Source organism: Callospermophilus lateralis, chromosome 8 (genome assembly GCF_048772815.1).
Source record: "Callospermophilus lateralis isolate mCalLat2 chromosome 8, mCalLat2.hap1, whole genome shotgun sequence".
Lineage (NCBI taxonomy): Eukaryota > Metazoa > Chordata > Mammalia > Rodentia > Sciuridae > Callospermophilus > Callospermophilus lateralis.
In genome coordinates, this window is record NC_135312.1 from 29,748,133 (window position 1) to 29,767,683 (window position 19,551).

Sequence of the window (19,551 nt, forward strand, 5' to 3'; positions counted from 1 at the left end):
GTTAAACTTTTTTTATGGCCTTTTTTTCTCCTTCACCACCTTCCATATCAAAGTAACTCCCTTCTTACTTGGGATCACATTTTTCTCCAACAGACCTATTTTACTCTTTCCCTTTGGGCCTGTATCCACATGATCAGTGTACAAAACCCATGGTTTATGGGCTTCAACTTATCATCACTCTATGCCCCTTGAGTGAAACGTATGTTTTGAGCACCTACTATGAGCCAGGCACTCAATGCAAACACTTCCAGCATTCTCACTAGAATGGCTTTTCAGCTACTATAAATCTAAGGCATCCAAGAAGACACTTAATGGTCAGTGATCATTGAATTGCAATTAGTAATTGATACACATTCAACTTTTTGTGTTTTATTCATTAAAAAATAAAACCCTCACCGCTTTACATTGTAAAGATTAATCATATGGGACTGCAGGATGGCACATGAACTGGTGTCAGTTTTGGTTGTCCTCCACGTGGTCGTTTGAGGTTACCAAGTACTATTATAACGCCGTGCAGCTACATAAAGAGGCTGAGAATCTATGTATCCATTGCATTTTAAGTAGGACCATGCCAGGATGAAGCATCAAAGTGAGAATGGTGAACTTAAAGGGCTTTTAAAACATCTTGAAGCAATAACAAGCTATAGACTGAAGCAGGGGTGTTTTTAAACATTACACGGGACTAAAACAATTGAACCAATTTGTCCTTTGTTCTTTTTATTGCATTCCTTATTATATTAATGCTGTTTAAAAAGAAATTCAAAAGGCATTAAACTCTAGCACCGAGCTAAGGGCCTGGCTTGGACAGAAAGTGCGTTTCCGTCGTCCCGCTCACATGCAGCGCGTGAAGGCCACTGAGCTCGCTCGCGCTGGCTCCCAGAGAAGCGACATAAATGAAAGGTCGCCAAGCCGAGCCCTCAGCCAGCCGGAGCTCTCGCTCTGGGCAGGAGAATCTCACCGAAGTTTGCCAAGTTTTCTGGCAGGCCGGTCTGAGCAACGGCCGCCTTTTCGCTCCAGTGGCAGGCCTGTGGGAGGTGCATGCCCCCAGGGGTCTCCCAGCTTTCAAAGAAAAGTCCCGCGAGCCTGGGGGGTGCCGCCCAGGCCACCTCAACGCTGGGCAGACGAAGAGGGGGCCCCGAAGCCCCAGGGCAAAAAGAAAGAGCGCGCCTACAGGGTGTCCGGTTGATCCTGAAAACTCGGGACCCTTTCAGGCTTGAAGCCCCTCCAACTGACCCCCCGCCCCAGCTGCCGCTCGTTCTCTCCCGAATCCGTCCAGGTCCACCCACTTCTGCACCACTGCTGCCTTCGCTGTTTTTTCTTTCAGAGTTGTGTGTGTGCCTGGCCGAGGAGGGGCCGCGCTGGCCGCGGGGCCCAGCCCTTCCCGCCGCGCCCGGGGCCGCCCTTCCCGCCGGAGCCGGTGATTGATGGCCCTGGCCGCCCGGGTCCCCCGCCTCGGCTCGCCCGCGAGCCCGGCTGTGTGTTTTGGAAGCGGCGCAGCGGGCTGCAGCCGTGTGACGCCCGGAGCGGGCAGCGCCACCCTTCCTTCCCCCCGGGCTCGGGCGGCGGCGCGGCGCGGCGGCCCGGCCAGGCGGGCGGGGCGCGGGCTCCGGGGCCGAGGGCGCGGGGAGGGGGCGCGGGCGGGGACTCGGCTGGGGCGCGGGGCTGGGCGCGCCAGGCCGGGCGGGGGCCGAGGGCGGAGGGCCGGGGCGGGGGCCGCGCCGCGCACGCCCAGCCCCACGGCCGCGCAGCGCCTCGCGGGACAGGTTCGGCCGGCGGGGCGGCGCCCGCTCCGGGGAATAATGAGTGTCTGTCAGGCCGTCCCCGGGTGACTGGGCGGGGCGGGGCGGAGGCGGCGCGGGAGGCGGGGGTGGCGGGGGAAGGGCGCAGGGCGGGGTGCGTGTTTGCGCGAGTGACTCGGCCGACCCCTCTGGCGGCTGCCTCCACCCAAGTGGGTGGGGACCCGCCCAGCCCGGGCGGCCGCGGCGGCTCCCTCTCCCCTCCCTGACCCTCCCACCCCGGGTCCCAGCCTCTACTTACCCCGCCAGCCCCGGGAGGCTCGCAGAGCGAGCGGCGCCGGCGTCATGTGACTGCCCAGAGTTGGTGCCAGGAGCCAGAGGGGAGCCAGGAGCGGAGCCGCGCGGAGCCGGGGCCCGAGCCGGAGCGCAACGCGAGCGCCCGCCTAGCCGAGCCGAACCGCGCCGCACGCGCGCCCGTCCCGGTCCCTGTCCCCTGCGGCCGCAGCCGCCAACGCCGCCAGGACTGGACCGCTGACATTACTGCACTCGCGGGGCTCACGGCAGCCGGGATCTGGGCCTTTATTTCTCACCGGCAGCGTTCAGCACCGCGCCTCGCAAAGTAAGTCTCCTCTTCCTCACCTTTGCTCCTTGCCCTGACTCCTGCGACCCCCTTTTTGCCTTGTCTGGTTTTGTTTTATTTTCTCATGGAGGGGGAGCGCAGGGAATAGATTGGGGTGCAGCGGGGGCTGCCTGTGGGCTTGGGAAAGTGCTGCTGCTCCTAGCAGCCAGGAGTGGGGGCGGAGGGAAGCGAGGGGGAGGGGGTCCCCTGGTTCGCGGCCAAAAGTGTGGGATTGGGGAGACACCGTGCAGATCCTGGGTGCGGGGGAGCGAGTCCCGCAGCGCCCGCGGCGGCCACGGGGAGGGCGAGGACCGGGGCTCACCTGTGTGGTCCCCCGGCCTCCGCCCGCCCGTTCGCGGTTCCCTCCAAAGCCCCAGAAACCCCAGTGCTCTCCGCGTGTGGCTGCGTTGTAAGGAGAAAGGTAGCTCCGGGGCCGCGCGTTCCTGCTCCTCCCCCTCTTGTCCCCCCACCCCCAGCACACACCCGGGCTCCAGCGTCCTTCCCCTCCCCGCCCTCCGTCCGCGCCCCCCGCCCCCCTTCCCTGGACCCGGCGCGCAACCGCTCGCCCTGCAGAGCAAACTTGGAGCAGCCTCTGGCCCCTCAGGGAAGAAACTTGGGGCAGTTGGGTCTGGAGGAGCATCCCATTCTCGGTCCTGGAACCCGGGAACTGCAGGAGCGTCTGGCTCCTCCTGGCAGGGGAAAAGAGCCGACCGGGTTTGGAGTCCTCCTGGGGGCACGGAGAGAACCTGCCGCAGTGCCTGGAGCAAGGATTGCAGCGTGGCTGGAGGCGGAGAGCGCCCTAGGCGACCGCCTGCAGCGTTAGGGACTCGAGCCGAGAGGGGACCGCCGGGGACTGATCCCTGCACCCGGATCCTTGGGACCTACCTAACATTTCAGAGGGCTGTCTTGGAGATAGCAGATAAGACCTGGAATTGTCATATCCATTTCTTTGGCAGATAACAGAAACACTTTACTGCTTTAAGATTTACAGCAATATACGGTGATACTACATGAAGAATCTACTAAGACATTTTTTAAAAATAACTTGAGTTAAATGTAAATTGGGATTTACCCACATTCTTGTATTTTACACAAATAAACATTTTTGCACTGAATTTTTGTTAACTCAAAATTTATTTTCCCATTAATATCACCCAAGACACCTTAAATACATGGATTATTTTCACAGGAGTCTGGTGTATGGGGAAAAGTATGAAGTGGTATTCTGATTTCATTTACCTTTAGTATCGAATTATTAAGCAAAATCAAGTGGGGGCATAGGCAGTTGTTCATTATAGGTTTTTCAACAGCAGTTTTGTGCTGCCCTTTTCTGAGTGTTTTATATATGAATTTGAGGAACATGTTTATAAGAGAATTCCATCTGGATGATGATCTGCCTCACCCTAGGGAAGTCTTGTTTTTAGAAGAAAAAAAAAATCTGGTAGCATTAACATTTCCAGAATTTTGCAAGTTAGTGGTATTGTTTAAAGAAAGAGTCCTCAAGTGATTTCCTTGGCTTGAAACATGAAGTATGCATGGTAGTTAACCTTGGGCTGTTAATAGAAACCCGGAATAAGATGTTTGATTGATTTAAACTCCCTAGAGAAACTGATTTCTCAATTTCTACAGTCAGTGGGATTTGCTGTAGAACTATTAGGAGAAAAAAGCCTAAGGTACTATTGGTTAAGTTCAATGAAGATATTCTATAAACAACATTTGGCCTTGCATGAGGGAGAATGCAAGTTATAAGACTTGCATTGTGAGAATAACAAAGAAAAGTAGCTGCTTAGACCACAAAACCTTGTCAGATATAAAACAACAGCATAGCTTTGGAGAAAGCTATTGTTTTCTTCACTGCAAACTTTCTAAATTAAAACCCAATCTTGTTGCTATGGGTACAGTGATCCCCCACCCCCCTTTTAACCTGTGGTTATGTCTGTACACCAATCCTCAAATCGTTAAGGGTGGAAACCTGAGTTAATCCGTTCTGGCTAACAACAGGAAGATAAATAATGAGAATGGGACTATAAATGCACTTTGTTACCTTAAAAACCCTTAAAGGAAAACAGGTATTTTAGGGTACCTATAAAAATTGGTACTCTAGTCTGCAGACTGCATTACAATTTGAATTAATGGAAATGTCAGGGACAGAATCACATCTCAAAACATGAATTTCTGGAGATGTTTGAACATGTAGAACAGATGAGCATCTCTGTGCAACTATGTCTGTTAACTGCATTTGAAAAAGACAGTGAAAATTTGGGTGACTCTCAGTGGCCCACAGTCTGTGTCTTGGAATTTAGTTCTGTGACTAAAGGAGGCTTAAAACTGGCCCAATTTCAGTTATGTGGGGTAACCCAATTGTAATCTGAATTCTTAACAGCAGGGCTGTATCTTAATTTTCTTCTTGATGACATGAAACTGTAAGGTCATCATTACCCCGACGACCCCCCCAAATTTGGTTAGGGCCAGGGATTAGCTATTAGGATAGAGCAGAAAGAGACAAAAGAAATCAGGAGGGAGGCTGGTGTTAATTTGGAAGGTCTCTGCAGCTTGACTATGATAAAATCACATGTGCACTTAGGATGTTTACTATATGTGGCAGCTCCTATTTGTAAATAGGGCAGGTCCTCAGTATAAAGCTGGTGTTATTATTCACACCCATAGAACAAACACCTCCACCCCCCTGTTGTTGTCTTAAAAAACTCCAGCTGCTCATGAATATAGGGTCAGGGAGGGCCGGCTAAATGTTTCTCTGTGCTTTCTCTCCAGCACAGCCAGCAGAGCTGTTTCCTGTTCTTTGTTTCAAGGCTGGGGTTTGCGTCATACATTCCAAGTGGCATATGTGTGCTCTTTCCTGTTTCAGGCTGTTTTCTGGTAGATCAGTAGCCTAGACCAGGCCGTGGTCCCTGCCCCTAAACTCAGCATCCCCTCCCAGGGAGTTATCATGTCTCTACACACTTGCGATTGCTCAAGATGCCTGTGTTATGTCATAATGAGAAGTCAGTTAACCTTTTTTACATACACCCTTCGCTCCACTGTGTTTATATGGGTGAATCAATACTTTTACCTTTTTAAATTTTTCATTGCCACACTGTGATTTGAAGAAATGTGTGTGCATATTGGCAAAGAAATCTAAAGGAGGTTGTCCTGATTTGTGTTTATAATTCTGTGAAGGTGGGCCAGGTGTTTGTTTTAAGATAGGCTTTTTGCCCTGAAGCTGTCAATTTTGGATTAGGATTAACACCTTACAGTAGAGAAGACCTTGTGTTATCTGGAAGATGTGATCCACCTTTGTTAACATGAACAGCAGCCCAAGGTAGACTTTCATGAGTGAGTGGAGAATTGAAGCAGTCCTAGCAACCTGGGCTAAGTTAAGTCATGCTTATGTTTTGAAGGAGAATCTTTGGGGGAAAAAATTCAAGCAAAGCATATATTGAAAAAATTCCAGGATTATAGCTTTTTAAGGAGAGAGATTAAAATACCAGGACAATTTTTGAAGGACAAAGATTTTACTGTATTCTGGATCTGACTTCCAAACCATTTTAAGAATAAAAAGCTCAAGGGAAAGGGAAACTAGCAATAAGAAATTCGTTTAATGATAGTTTGGAAATTTTTAATCTTATATTTTTGAAAACAGAAGAAGAATGCCTCTTTTTGGTTTTTCAGCAACAAATTTTTTATAATTCCAATTTTTAAAAATATTCTGTCCATTGTAAGTCATGAATTTCAATTTCTGGGTTAGGTTTAAAACCTACCCTAAGAAATTATTTTTCTCTTGGATCTTCAAAAACTTAATTTTAAAGAAATGGTTGGGAAGGAAAAAGCATATTTTTTAAACTCACTTTGGGATTTTCTTTAAAATCTAAAGGACAGATCTATAGTGTCCTCTAATGGAATCAATTCAAAGAGTTGCAAAAGCAGCAGATCAGGCCTGGTACTCTCAGATGTTGTTGATAATAGAACTTTGGCTTTAAATATCACATCCCATCATACTCTTTCATATAGAAAAGGAAAGTATAAAATATTTTGATGTTTAAGTTACTGGTATCAAGTAGTTGGCTACTGTTTACCTTCCTTGAGAAATGATGGGAGATTTAGAGTGTCCCAGTAAGATTTTTTTTTTCCTCTTTCTCCTTTGGGAAAAACTACTTGAAATATTAGGCTAACTTACAGAACAAGAGGCCTTTAAACCGAAATTCGGAAATATCCCAAACTGAAGCAAGGTTTTTGGGTTCTAAGGTTGTTAACCATCCAAGTAGACTTGGTAGGCAGAATGTTGATGTGGCTTTAGCCAGGTCATTCCTTCCTCTTTGGTATGGAGAGGGGGTTAATTAATAGGAATGATTAGGGTCTAGGGTCTAACGGAGTCTATCAGGAAAATCTCTGCCAGCTTTTAAAGGCTGTACGAAATAGTAGACAGAAATTATTCTAATAGCTACTATTTTAAACAAAAACTGAATACTAATTTTATCTCAATAGTGTAAATCATCATTCCTAATTTAATTCCATTCCGTTTCTTTATCCTGCTTTTCAGTACTTGCCTTTCTTAATTTTTCCAAATCCACATTTTTGCTGTACAGTGGCAGCTTTCACAGACAGTGTTTCTTGCTCTATTTTCACAGCCAGTTGTATTTAAGAAAAATAAATAAATACAAGCAACCTCATCCTTTAAGTACTAGGAATGACATTCTTCTGGAAATGGAGTTTCTTTCTGAACTGCTTCATTTGTCCTTGGTTCAACTTTATTTTAAAAATAATAGTATAGTAATCTCTAGAGTCCTAGAACAAGTGATACCTGGTTTGCTAATAGGTGCTATTCTAGTGGAGGTGCCTCTTATAATGACTTGGGAAAGGATTATGATGGTCTTTAGAATTCTCATTTTCAAGTCTGGCCTGCCCCTTTCTTAGACCCAGGCCCTGCTTCTCATCTTAAGCAGTCACACTGGAGTTTGAGACAGGAAACCAGACAGCAGTCTGCCCTGATAAGGGAGGGCATTGTCTAAAGGAGGTAGCCCTGCTCCCCCAACCCCAAACTCTCCTTCCTTGAACTTTAGTAGTAATAAAAGACACAATACTGTAGACACAGTTTCTGAACCAGAACTAGAGGTGTTTTCTCCCAAGACCACCCCCCCCAAAAAAAAAAAAAAATGTCTGTCTACCCTTCAGTTGGCCTGTGCTGATTGTGAAATATAACAATCTTTCATGGGACACTGAAGAAATTATCTGTTTTGTGTCCCTTGGCCAGAGTGTTTATAGTGAAGTTCTTTCTTTAAGCATAACAGGTTTCTGGAGATTTTTGAAACTCATTCCATTGTGTTGGTAGGCTGAATACATTATCATTTCCCCAGCTAATTAAGGAGGGCTAGAGACAGAGAACACCAAGCTGTGTGGCTCTTCAGCCAGTTCATTTGGCGGAACTTCTCGGTCTAGTTCTTCTCCTGATTTCCAGGAAAGGGGTGCCCTTTTTCCAGGAGACTTTACAAAGAGCTTCACTTAGTCTGGGACATATTAGTGGTGGTTGCCAGTCTCCAGAAGGTTTGAGGATCCCACCAGGGGTGGTTGAGCTGTCTTCAACCCCGAACCGTGGAGTTTGGCCAAATCTAAAGAGGAGCCATGGATTGGGTATTGAGGTTAGTTTGTTCTACCCTGGAGAGCGACCGGTGAATCCAGTGAAGGTTTTTTCTCAGTTGGCCTACGTGTCATTCTTTTTTGCTTCTACCGTTCTTTGAGTTTAATCACTGAAATCCACTCCTTTATCTATTCTTGCGTTTTGTACACTGGTACCTTCCAAAACTTTGCACCCCAAAGTATTTTCATTAGTAAGATCAAGTTCCTGTTCTGCTTAGTTCTGCAAACAAGGGAGTTTTTCTCTGTTTCCCAAGCGTCCAAAGTTTTCACATCTACTTCGCATTTTAGAAGATGGTGTTTCCGCCTGACTTTGGCCCCCCCCAACCGGTTTTCCATGGAAACACCTGCTGTGCAATCATTCCAGGGCCCTTGCCCTTCACTTCATCCTAGCATGTGAGAATGTAGTTTGACATCCATTCATTTATTCATCTCCCAAGTATTTATTGAGCACCTACTCATTAGTGCTAATCTCAAATTACGTGCAATCATTATTCTGAGTTATGCCACAGGATGGAGTAGGTCTGCCGTGATCTAACCTGAAAAGGCATTTTGAAATCTTAATTGCCAGTAGGAACCTCCCATGGCACTGCCTAACACAGACCAGTGTACACACCCACATCCTCCGTGCTGTGGAGTGACCTCAGGATGAGGCGATTTCACCTAAAACTGGGTCCCACCTTGCAGACTGTGAAGCAGAACAGAAAGAGCCCCAGTCTGCAGGCAGGCACACTTCTCTACTTGGCTGCAACTCCAACCAGCTCCGTGAATTTGGGCGAGTCATTTCACCTCTGTTCCTCCATTTCCTCATTTCTAAAATGGGGATGAGGACCTGACCCTTCCACCTTTGTACAGTTATTAGGAGGATTTCCGTATTTACTTGGGTAAAGCTGCCAATTTTTCTCAGCAGTTTTATGGACCAATTGCAGGTGCATTGGCTAAGGAAGAATAATAGCCTAATTTGGGGCCTTCAAAATGTGTCTTTGATCTTGTGTCCAAGCATCTGAGCATGCTCTCTCAAGGAGAGAGGCAGCAGCTGGGGCCACTTGGTAGTGGCTGAAATCATGTCTATGTAAGACTGTCCCCATGCTCCCTAATCCCCAAGGACCAGTCTGTTCGCAGAAATCACTGTCCCACTCTTACTGTTCATAGTCCTAGTTGCCCTCTGCTTGGAGAGGTGGTAGAGTGGAGTGCCACCAGTCTCAAAGTCGGATGATGACCTTGGGTTCAAATCCTGTTTCTCCAGCTTGGCAGCCGTGTGGTCTTGGGAGGTTAATTGACTTCTGTTTCGGTGTTCTTATCCAATGAGAAGGCAGTAGTACACCTCTCCTGGGCATTAAGTGATACAGTCAGTGTGAAAAAGAACAATACCTGTGATTACCTGTCTCAAAGGTGGTGCTGGCCAGCAGAAGGTGGGGGGGGGGGTCACTTAGCTCTGTGTTTCTTGGTTAATAGAAGTGTCCTTTTGAAAAAGCCCAGTGTTTGTCCCCCATGCACACCTTTCCCCTGCCATCACTGCCTCCTACTTTCCATTGTCTTCTATTTTGGATTTTAAAACAGAGAATAGAGACCTTGACATTGACTTGTTTGGAAGACCTCACAGGAGGGGTTATAAAAGGTTCTTTGAGAATGACTCTGGAGGACCCTGAGAGGTGAGGTTATAAGGTTAGGGACAGTGAGTTTCTTAAAGGAAGTCTGGTTCACTAGGTTTCCTGTGGGGCCAGGCCCTCCCTCACCCCCATTCTTTCCTAAGGAGACTTCAAGTGCATCCAAAGGGAGGTGGGACCCCTCCCTGCTCAGGCTGCTTCTCCTGTTAGCTCCTAGCTCCTTGGGCCTGACCCTTGAACCAACGTGGCATTCCTAAACAAATCCTGAAGGGACCAGGTCTCCTGGAGAGTGGAGAGGCAGTCTCTGAGGCAGGGCGAGGCACCTGTCTGGCCATCAGGTGTTCTCAGTCCTGCTGGTGGTATTGTACATGCCTTTGAGGAAATAAAGCAAATCTAGGTAAGAAGAGGTGGCCTGGCATCTACCAGGGAGCCCTCAGCTGGCTGCCCAGGGTGGGGAGGGCCTTGAGCCGGTCTTTGAAGAATTAGGAGGATTTAGATAAGCCGGAAGGGGAGGGGGGCATTCCTCGCTGGTTGCCCAGCATCAGGGCCAAAAATGAACAAAGACCTGGGCAGGGAGGGGGAGGCAGGGGGGCCAGCATGAGGGACACTTTTTGGAGCAGGGGGTAACCAGTTAGAATGGGGGTGCCAAGCACCTATACCCACCCTGTAAGCCCTGGGGTCCCCTTGGAGGAGGGTATGTAAGCTTGGGAAGGATGAGATTTTAAAAAGAACGGGCAACTGGAGGTGACTAGGGGGTGGGCTGCATTGCTGGGGTAAAAAATTCTCAAGGACAGGGGTGTGAGGCCCTAGGGCCTGCCCTTGAGGGCCGGACTAGAGAGGGAAAGAAAGGGGGTGAGGGAGGCTTCCCAGATGACCTGAGGTTTCCATGGTGAATGACAAAATCAGGCAAATGGGAGGGTCAGGGGCAGCCTCTTGGAGGCAGGAGCCAGGAGGAGGAAGATTTGGGTTTGGGCCCTGTTGAATAGCAGTGGTTCCAAATGCCTTTCTGTTTCTTTTTTGTTTACTTTTGGAGGGACAGGGCAGTGTTGGCTAGAGGTTTTGTATCCAAAGGTCCTGTGGTTGTCTGAGATAAACTGTAGTGGAGGATTCTCAGGGGCAGTGGGAACTGCCACCTCCCTGACGGTCTTTCTGGTTCTGTGGAAGGCTCCAGCCATCCTTGTTCAGGCCGGAATTTCCAGGAACTGGCTGCTGCCTGGAGCCAGTCGGTCCCTCCCAGCCTCCCACTCCCTCGGGGTGGGGCTGCATGGGTGGAGGCCCTGCAGGGTGGAGTGGGGTGGGTCTCCAGTGATAGGGAGGGCACCGGGCAGAGGCAGATGAGAGGCCATGTGGCCTCACACAGCCCTTCTGGATTTGATTATATAACGCTGCACAGAGGAGGACTGTGAGGGCTTAGGCGAGGCTTGGGAGCTATGTGCACAGCAGGATTAGACATTGTGGGTATTTTTCAGTTTATCTTGGGTTGCCTGCCCTTAAAACTGAAGCGCAAAATCGGCAGAGAGCATAAAGAAGGAAAACAAGTGTGTAACCTTAGTAGGGAAAATGATTCGTGTTTGCTAAAATTTCTTTGAAGAAGGGTGTGGCCTTCTAACCAGGTGCCCTTGAACTTAGGAGTGGCTCTAAAGGGGAGTATGGGTTTGGGTTTCCCCGCACTTACCCCTGCTCTGCTGAGCCCCAGCCTGGAAATGTGTAGGGATTTTGCTTGCTTGTTACCTTTGCACCTGTCCTTATTTACATGCAAAATCAATTGCTTCACTTGGTCTTTCCGAAGTACAGGGTGTGGGCAGAATCTTATCTGAAGCCATGTCCTGTTTGGACAAGTTGGACTCCCTTGGCAATTCTCCATGGGGTGGAGCAGATGGGTGGAGGCAGGAAAGTAAAATTGGGTGGCTTGTTCGCGGAGAGAGGAGAGAGGGCGGATTGTTTGCTCACTGGATCATTCTATTTCATCTGAAACAAAATAATTAACTTCTCTCCCATTTATAAAACACATTAATGCAAAATAACTAATTTATGAGGGGCAGAGATTGGGACATATTTCGCGGAATTTTTTTTCCTTTCAAACCAACAATAGAAGACTGAGGTAGGTGGAAATCCTTGGGTGGTATGAAAACGGGACGCCTTTCCAGGTAGGTGCCAGCATTTCGCTGTTCTCGATGAACCTTCCAACTTATGCCTGCCCCCATGTGTCATCGGTACCCTTGTATTTTTGGCTAGCACAACTGCCATTAAATATAATTAAACCCATCAGCAGCTTTCAAAGAGTTGGGTTAAAAGAGTGAAAAGAGAAAAGTTACCTGGGCAAGGAAGTTTTACCTGCAAGGACTTCACTTGCCTGCCTGGCAGTCCTTCTGGCTGAGAGAGGGACACTCACACACACACACACACACACCCCGGGGTGCTCCTGCCCACAAACTCACCCACACCTACTATTTTAACCCCCTCTGGGGAGTGAAGGGTAGGGGATGGTCAGTCTTCCTCCTGTAAATTCCAGACACTGAGGAGCGCCGAGGGGATACTTAGAGATGGTTTAATGGTTGCTTTAATGGTACTGATCTCTACACCTGGGGGAGTCAGCTAGGAAGGTTTGCTTTGAGGGAAGCAGGTTAGTGGGGAACCTTAGGTCAGACTGGATGGGGAGAAGGTAAAGCTAGAACCCTTTGAGGATCTGAGGAAAGAAACAGAACATAGTACAAGGGAATAAGAAAGGAGAATGTCAGGCAGGTCTTGCTCCGTCCCCAGAAAGTGGGGGGGCAGCATCCCTCATACTCTGCCTTCTCCCGCCCTCGTCCATCCCCAGCTCCCTGCAGAGGAGCTTGTAACCACAGAACCAGCCTTCCATTAAGGACCCTGTGTTTCTGAGCCCCGAGCTCATGCCTCCTCCCTCTGGAAGCCGATGTCCAGGGGGCCTCCTAGGGCTCCCTCAGCTCTGAAGCAGAGCCGTATTGCTTGTTCCATAGTCTGGAATCCACGTCAGGGATTTGCCAGGTTTTTAATATATAACCGCAGTTTTGCATTTTGACAGAAATCTGACCCTTTTTGACATCTGAAAAGTCAGAAGTGGAGAGAGTCTGAAGGGAAATGTTTTTTGTTTGTTTGTTTGTTTCTTTTTTTTTTTTTTTTTTAGGAAAAATTCAGTTTTATGGGCCCTTCCCAGTAAAATAACATAAATGCCCCAGTTGTAGGAGATTATTTTGGCAGTGGTGATATCCTGTATTTTTACTTGTAGGCACCTCAGTAACATAAAGGTTTTTTGTTGTTGTTTTTTTTTGTTTTGTTTTGGTTTTGGTTTTTATTGCAGTTTTGTTGTTCTGGGGTTACTTGGTTTAGAATGTATTTCTGCTAAGCAAGTTGAATGTAACTGAGATGTAAATGCGTGTGATTGGAAAATAGGAAAAACAGAGCCGTATTTGAGGCCTCCTCATCTGTGATACCCACAGAGTTCACAGAATGCCTCATCCTCAGCCTGGTTCAAGCCCACTGGATTTAAAGACCCTGGGGTTGGCCTGCTCAGTTGGCTGCCGCGCACTAGCCTCTAATACCTGTTTTAGTGCGCCACCTACTGTTCTACCACACAACACCAGCAGCAATCTTAAGTAGATTTTCTGTAGCATTTTGGTTTATTCAGCATTCTTTTAAGGCATTCTGATCATATCCCCCGGAGCACTGAGCTGCCCATGGGTAACAAGGGACACCAAATGAGGGACCCTAATTCTTGCAGTAGTGAAGTTACTTCTTAGTTCTGTGGAAGGCACCTTGAAGATGCTGCAGTCACTCTTCTGATTCTAGACCAGAATCCATAAAGTCCATACCAGTGACAAAGTGGTTAGTTCAAAATGTAGAAATTTTTTTGCAAATAAATAAGCAAAAACCTGATTATGTTAATGTATTTGATTGTCTTCCTAAACTTGGTTCCTTTCTATCTTAGCTTCCAACATTTTCTTGTTCCATAGCCTGTGATTATCACTATAATATCATTTAAGTCAATTTCACAGCTACCAAACTGAGACCAAAGTGCTGTTAGCTATATGGACAGACATTGAACTTGGTGCTGTTCATTGCAATATTTGAATTTTGCAGATTTTTTTTATTGTCCAGTGATGCATTATTTACCTAGGCATTTCAAAATTTCTAATTCAGTTAATTCTCCTGAATTTATTAGATGAAATAGTTCTGTAATTAGAAATATCTCTTCATCACATTTGTACTACTTTGAGGTAGAGTTCTGGACAAATAAACATACTCTGTGGTTTTCCAATAAAAATAAACTTGGTTTTGTTAGGTCCAGTGTTTTATATTTGACTTTGTTTCTCTTAAAAGTCTTACGAATTTAGATAAAATGTCAAAATTAAAGGACAATACTGATTTAAATATTGTCTTAAAATGATAAGATACAGCAGTATTATTTCTAATAATAGTCAATGCCTTAGGCTTTAGACAAAGTCCTTGCAGGCTGAGGTGTAAGGGGTAGAGTTAAAATTTCAACCCAAAGGAACTTCACAGCCCATCATCTGGATGAATTCGATGCTGTAGTTACTGATAGACAGAGTACAAGGTAAGCTAGTATGGAGATGCCCGCCCAGTTGGGAAGCTCTTTGCCTTAGTCCAGATGTGAAATGACAAGCCCCTGTGTGAGGCCCAGTATAGGGCAGAGGCTGCTGTTAACTTTTGTACTGAACTTAATCTCAGTTTTACTGAAGGTTGGGGGGATTGACTTAAGGCTACGTATGTTATTAGAAAATATCAAATATGGCTCCAGAATTTGAAACCAACCAATCTAGTTTTGTGTGTATAGCATGTACCTGTATTTCCAAAAATTGTGCATATACTTGTGTGCATACTTGTTGGCAGAAACAATTTAGAAGGAAAAACCTTTGTTTTTTGTTTTTGTTTTGCTGTGCTGGGAATTTTAGGGCACTTTATCACTGAGCTACACCCGCTGCCCCAATTATTTATTTAGACAGGGTCTTGCTAATATGCTGAGGTAAGCCTCTAACTCAGAATTTTGCCTCAGCCTCCGGAGTAGGGAGTAGCTGGATTAACGTGTGTACCACCACACCTGACTTCTGTTTTTTGTCTTTTTGTGGGTTTTTGTTTGTTTATTTGTTGATTTGGGTTCTGGGCTTTTTTGTTGTTCGTTTTGTTTTTGTTTTGTTTTGATACTAGGGATTGAACCCAGGGTTGCTTTACCACTGAGCTCCATCCCCAGCCCTATTTATTTATTTAGACGCAGGATGTCACTAAGTTGCATAGGGTCTCATTAAATTGCCAAGGCTGGCCTCTAGCTGGCAACTCTCCTGCCTTAACCTCCCCACTCACTGGGATTCCAGGCATGGGCCACTGTGCCCCACTTGTGGTTTTTGTTTTATTTTTTATCTCATTTGATCATCCTAAAAGTTTGAGAAGTAGATACAGGGGTGTGGTCTACATCATACCTGCAAAGAGTTGTCCCATGGCAGGTTGCAATCTGCTTGGATCAGGACTCTTTTCCCTCATTCACACCTAAGGGTGTGAATGCTTTTATTTAGAAGGGTTTGCCTGAAGATCCCATCTTGATGGTCTAGATGAATCTGTAAGTGCGTTCATTTTAAAAGCTAGGGTGTAGGTGGTATTGGTGGGAACCTGCAGCAGGACAGCAGGTCATCTGACTTGATCCATCTAAGCAAGGGATCTCACCTTGTGTTTACAGCCTGATGAGGGGCATGGATAACAGTTCTTGGTACTATGACCATTCGAACATGCTATGCTGGGACTGGTTAATAATAGATCTCAAGGCACAAAAGGATTTTCATTCTTCATTATGAAGTCGTTCATTTTTCACTGGCTGTTAGTTTGTTCCTGCTGGGTTTACTCATAAGAGGACAGTGGCACTGTGGATTTGAGCAGCCTGGTATTCAGATTGTATTTGTAGATTATAATACACCCTGTGATGTAGGAAAATGTCCTTTGGAAGTGAAGGTCATATGTTGTGTTATGGATGAAGTTCACATGCTGTCGTGAGACTCAGAACAGGCTTCCTTCAAATAATTCAACTATACTTCCATAATTGTAGGTAAAGGTGGACTAGCATGACCCATAGAGCATAGACAGCAAACTACAGAATTGCTGTCAAGAAGATGTGGGGTGAAGGGTTGTGATACTGAAACATAGGAAGTAACCCAGAATCTGGGACTTCTGCAGCTTTTTCAGGTAGAACTCAAATCTAGAGCTTGTTCACTTTGCCCCTTAAGCCAGGGTGAGGTATAAAGATCTTGCCTGTAACCAAAGCACTGAGCAAATAATAAGTAAGTACCTGAAGCAGGTTTCTGAGAATCCGAGTGGTAGCTGGGCAGTGATTCTGTGGGCTGTGAAAGGCAGTTGAACGTTGTGCAGATTAGATATTTTGTCCTGTGAAGAGGCAGTTGACCTGATGTAGATTAGTATTAAAAGTGGACCAGTATAGAACAAAAAACAAAGCAGTGTGATTAAAAAGTAGAACAACAGAAGAGAAGCACAGCAGAGGATGAGGGTAGATGTTTCCTTTACATTGGGTAATTTCCTAAGAAGTGATAAGATTATGTTCTTCATATGTAAAATGTGCTTCGAAAACAATGAGAGGGTAAGGCTCAGGCTGAACGGGCATTTCTCAAAGAAATGTAAATGGTAAAGATGAATTCTACTTTAATAATTAAATCAATGTAATTAAAAAATAATTTGTCATTTGAGGCATGTGCAGTGGCGCAGGCCTGTATTCCTAGCAGCTAGGGAGGCTGAGGCAGGAGGATTGCAAAGCCAGCTTCCACAACTTAGATCCTAAGCAATTTAGTGAGACCCTGTCCCAAAATAAAAAGGACTGGGGATGTGGCTCAGTGGTTAAGCACTCCTGGGTTCAATCCCTGGTACCAAATTTGAGACCAACAGAATGTTTTATAAAATAGCGTTTTTCACAATAAAGTTTTAACTGAAATTATAAGCACTAAATAGTATGTATTCTTTGCTCCCACTTAAAAATGAAGGTTTGATAGGATAAACAAGGATGGTTGGTTTTAGATTTTCTTTTGGCTCATCTCCCCTCTCCCATGTTTCTGTGATGGACATAGAGAAGAAAAGATGTTTAACAGTCCTATGTAATGTGAACTTCTGTTGAGTCACACAGCAAGATCTTATGCAAGTTTTGCTACTCAAAAGAGGTTGTACATATTGTTCCAGAAATATCAGGGCTTGTGTATTTGAGTTAGCAATGCTGGTTGACCCTCGTCTGGTTATGACCATGGAGTATGGTTTTAATAACATAAAAGGGCATTTTTCGTAGGTAAAGGAAACAAATTCCAGTCATTCTGAGCATAGAGAGAAAGAGGTAGACCAAGCCCGTTGGGTGGGGGGGATGTATAGAGTATGAAATTTTACTTTTAAAGTGACCTTGGAATTTAAATGGACATCTTGTTTTATTTTCTAGGCCAAACACCAGAGCACCCTAGAAGGTTTAACTAAAAGAATGCTCATGTTTGACCCAGTGCCTGTCAAGCAAGAGGCGATGGACCCTGTCTCGGTGGTAAGTTTTCCAGGGTTGAATACCTCTCCTTATTCATTCCGAGTCATACCAACTCGGGTGTGTCTTGTGTCAGTCCCTGAAGTTACTCACCACTTGCCAGTCATTTGGCAGGTAGAGCAGTAACAGATGAGGGGTGTGTCCCCCCAGCAGCAGCTGCATCCCTTAATGAACGTGACCCCTGCTTCCTCGATGTGTCCCCCACACCCTCCAAGACATGCTCAGCATAACTCTTAGGCCACAGGAGAATGTGGTTGTCACAGAAGCAGATTTACAAAACTCCCCAAACCTTTTGTACGTAAAACCATATCACGGATAAAATGAGTTGCTTAAAAATCATCGACAGCAGCCACAAGGGGCTGCGACCACATGAGAGATGGCTGAGAAGCCAGAGAGAAGGAACTTGGCAGTGAGGACAGAATCTCATTTCATTGGGAAGAATCTGGCTGGGTGGGAATTATGTCCACTGTTGTCTTCAAGGTCCTCCTGCTAAGCTGGCCTCTCTCCCGAGCCAGGCCATCAGGTACTGTGAGACACCAGGGGACTAGTAACTGGTGCCGGTGTTTATGTAGGTGCGGTACTAGTGCCATGAAGAGGAGACATGGTGGGCAGAGGGGTGTCTGACTTCAGAACAGGAGTGGCTTAGACTAGAGCGGATCTGTTTTAGTGAAAATTGAACAACAAGGCGATGCTCCCACTCTGTCTTGGTTTTTTTCTTCCTCGGGCTTGGAAAATATTCACAAGGGGAAAAACTTGGCCTGAGTTTGTGTATCCGAAGGTTGGTAATGACACGCTTGCAAAATTAGATCATCCTTATGCATTGGCTGAGGGAGGTTCCTGCCAAAACTGTTTATACGCGGGGGTCAGTTCGAGGCCCTCGGAACCCAGTTGCCATGGATATTACTAAGCCAGTGAAGTATTTACCAGTGTCTGTAATGAAAAGCTAAGTCAGAGGTCTTGAAGGAAATGACATTTACATTCCAGCATGATAACTGGATAACCGAGTGTCTGAATGTGATAATAACCAAGCAATAATAATTTTATTAATTGAAAAAGTAAATTTACTTCTAATTTTAGTCCATGCTACCATTTATCAACCCCTTTTCCCCCAGCCGTGCAGGGTCCTCTTGGAGGAAAATTAAGGTGAAACAATTTCCCCATTAATTCTGTCTTTGAAATGTGAATAGGTTCTCAGTGCTGAAGAATATGACTAATTTGACAAATGATGCAGAACCATCGCTGATGGGTTTCACTCTTGGGTGTACTTCCAGTGCTTTTAATCAAGCATGGAAATATGGCTCAAGAGCCTCATTTCAAGCTAAAATGAAGATCCACATTGCTAAATTGATATGAAATAATTAAGTGAAAGGAAATGCACTTTAGTGAAAAATGGAAAATAAAATAAATTGGAAGTAACTATTAACTTGTAATGCTATAACTTGTATTAATACATGAAGTTAAAATATGTAGAAGTATATTTTTGCAGCTAATAATCTTTTTCTCCTTCATGTGCTGGATTTCAACTGACACCTACAAAATTTAATTAAATATTTTCACCAAAAGTTAATGTCAGTCTTTACAATGAAGGGTTTTTTTTCCCTTAATTCAGAGAAGAAATTTTAGTTAACTGAAACATTAGAAGAGTAAGGAGTTGTAATTATTTTTGTTTTAAAAAGTTAAATAAAGAGCTTTGGTTTCCACTCTTAATTACATCTTCAGATTTCATCTTCTTTACCTTCATAGATGCACTGTATGAATCTAATTTATTATTCTTTTTTTTTTCTTTTTAATTCAGTCTTTGGCTCGAGGGTCAGAGTCTTTGACTATTCAAGTGTATGTTATAAATGTTAAGGCAACATGGGACATTTATACAATTTTTTTAAAGTCCCGCTTATGAATAAAAATATTTTATGGTAACTTATTCCCCACCCCTTAAAAGAAGAGCCCAGCAGAAGCAATCTGCTTATTTGGTATTTTGCCATAGCTTAGAAAAAGTGAAAAATGTCATTTTTTCTCTTACTAAAATATAAGCCTTCATACTATTTGCTGCTAAGCTTGTGTTCTGAGGCTTTGGCTCACCCTGTTAGAATGTGTGAGAACAAGGAGTGGAGTATCCCTCCCTCCAGGTCTGCGCCAGGGATCGTTGCTGCTCACTGTCCCCGGGGTTGGCAGACTCTCTAGCAGGTCCCTGAGCCTTGATTTTTTTTTTTTTTAATTTGTGAAATATGCACATGTAAGGAAATTGTTTATTTGTTTTACCATTTCTAAAAAGGTTGAAAATTTAAAGGATATGATTCAGGAAGTCAGAAAGCAAATTGTTTTTTAAAAAGCCAATTTTTAAAAAAAGTCCTTTAATAAATATCTTTTTATAAATATCTTGTGTTCCTATGGGAAGATTACTTTTGAAGAAGTGTG

The 19,551-nt window shown here is 45.4% G+C and overlaps 1 protein-coding gene across 1 annotated transcript in view; it reads left to right on the plus strand.

Annotated features, from left to right (window-relative positions):
- The first annotated feature begins 1,911 nt into the window (after positions 1-1,911).
- Klf3 (KLF transcription factor 3) overlaps positions 1,912-19,551 on the plus strand; it is a 33,416-nt gene continuing 15,776 nt past the window's right edge. Inside the window, exons 1-2 of the mRNA XM_076864584.2 lie at positions 1,912-2,355; positions 17,044-17,139. Coding sequence (XP_076720699.1) covers positions 17,083-17,139 — 57 coding nt within the window. The 5' untranslated portion in view covers positions 1,912-2,355; positions 17,044-17,082. The remainder of the gene's footprint in view (positions 2,356-17,043; positions 17,140-19,551) is intronic.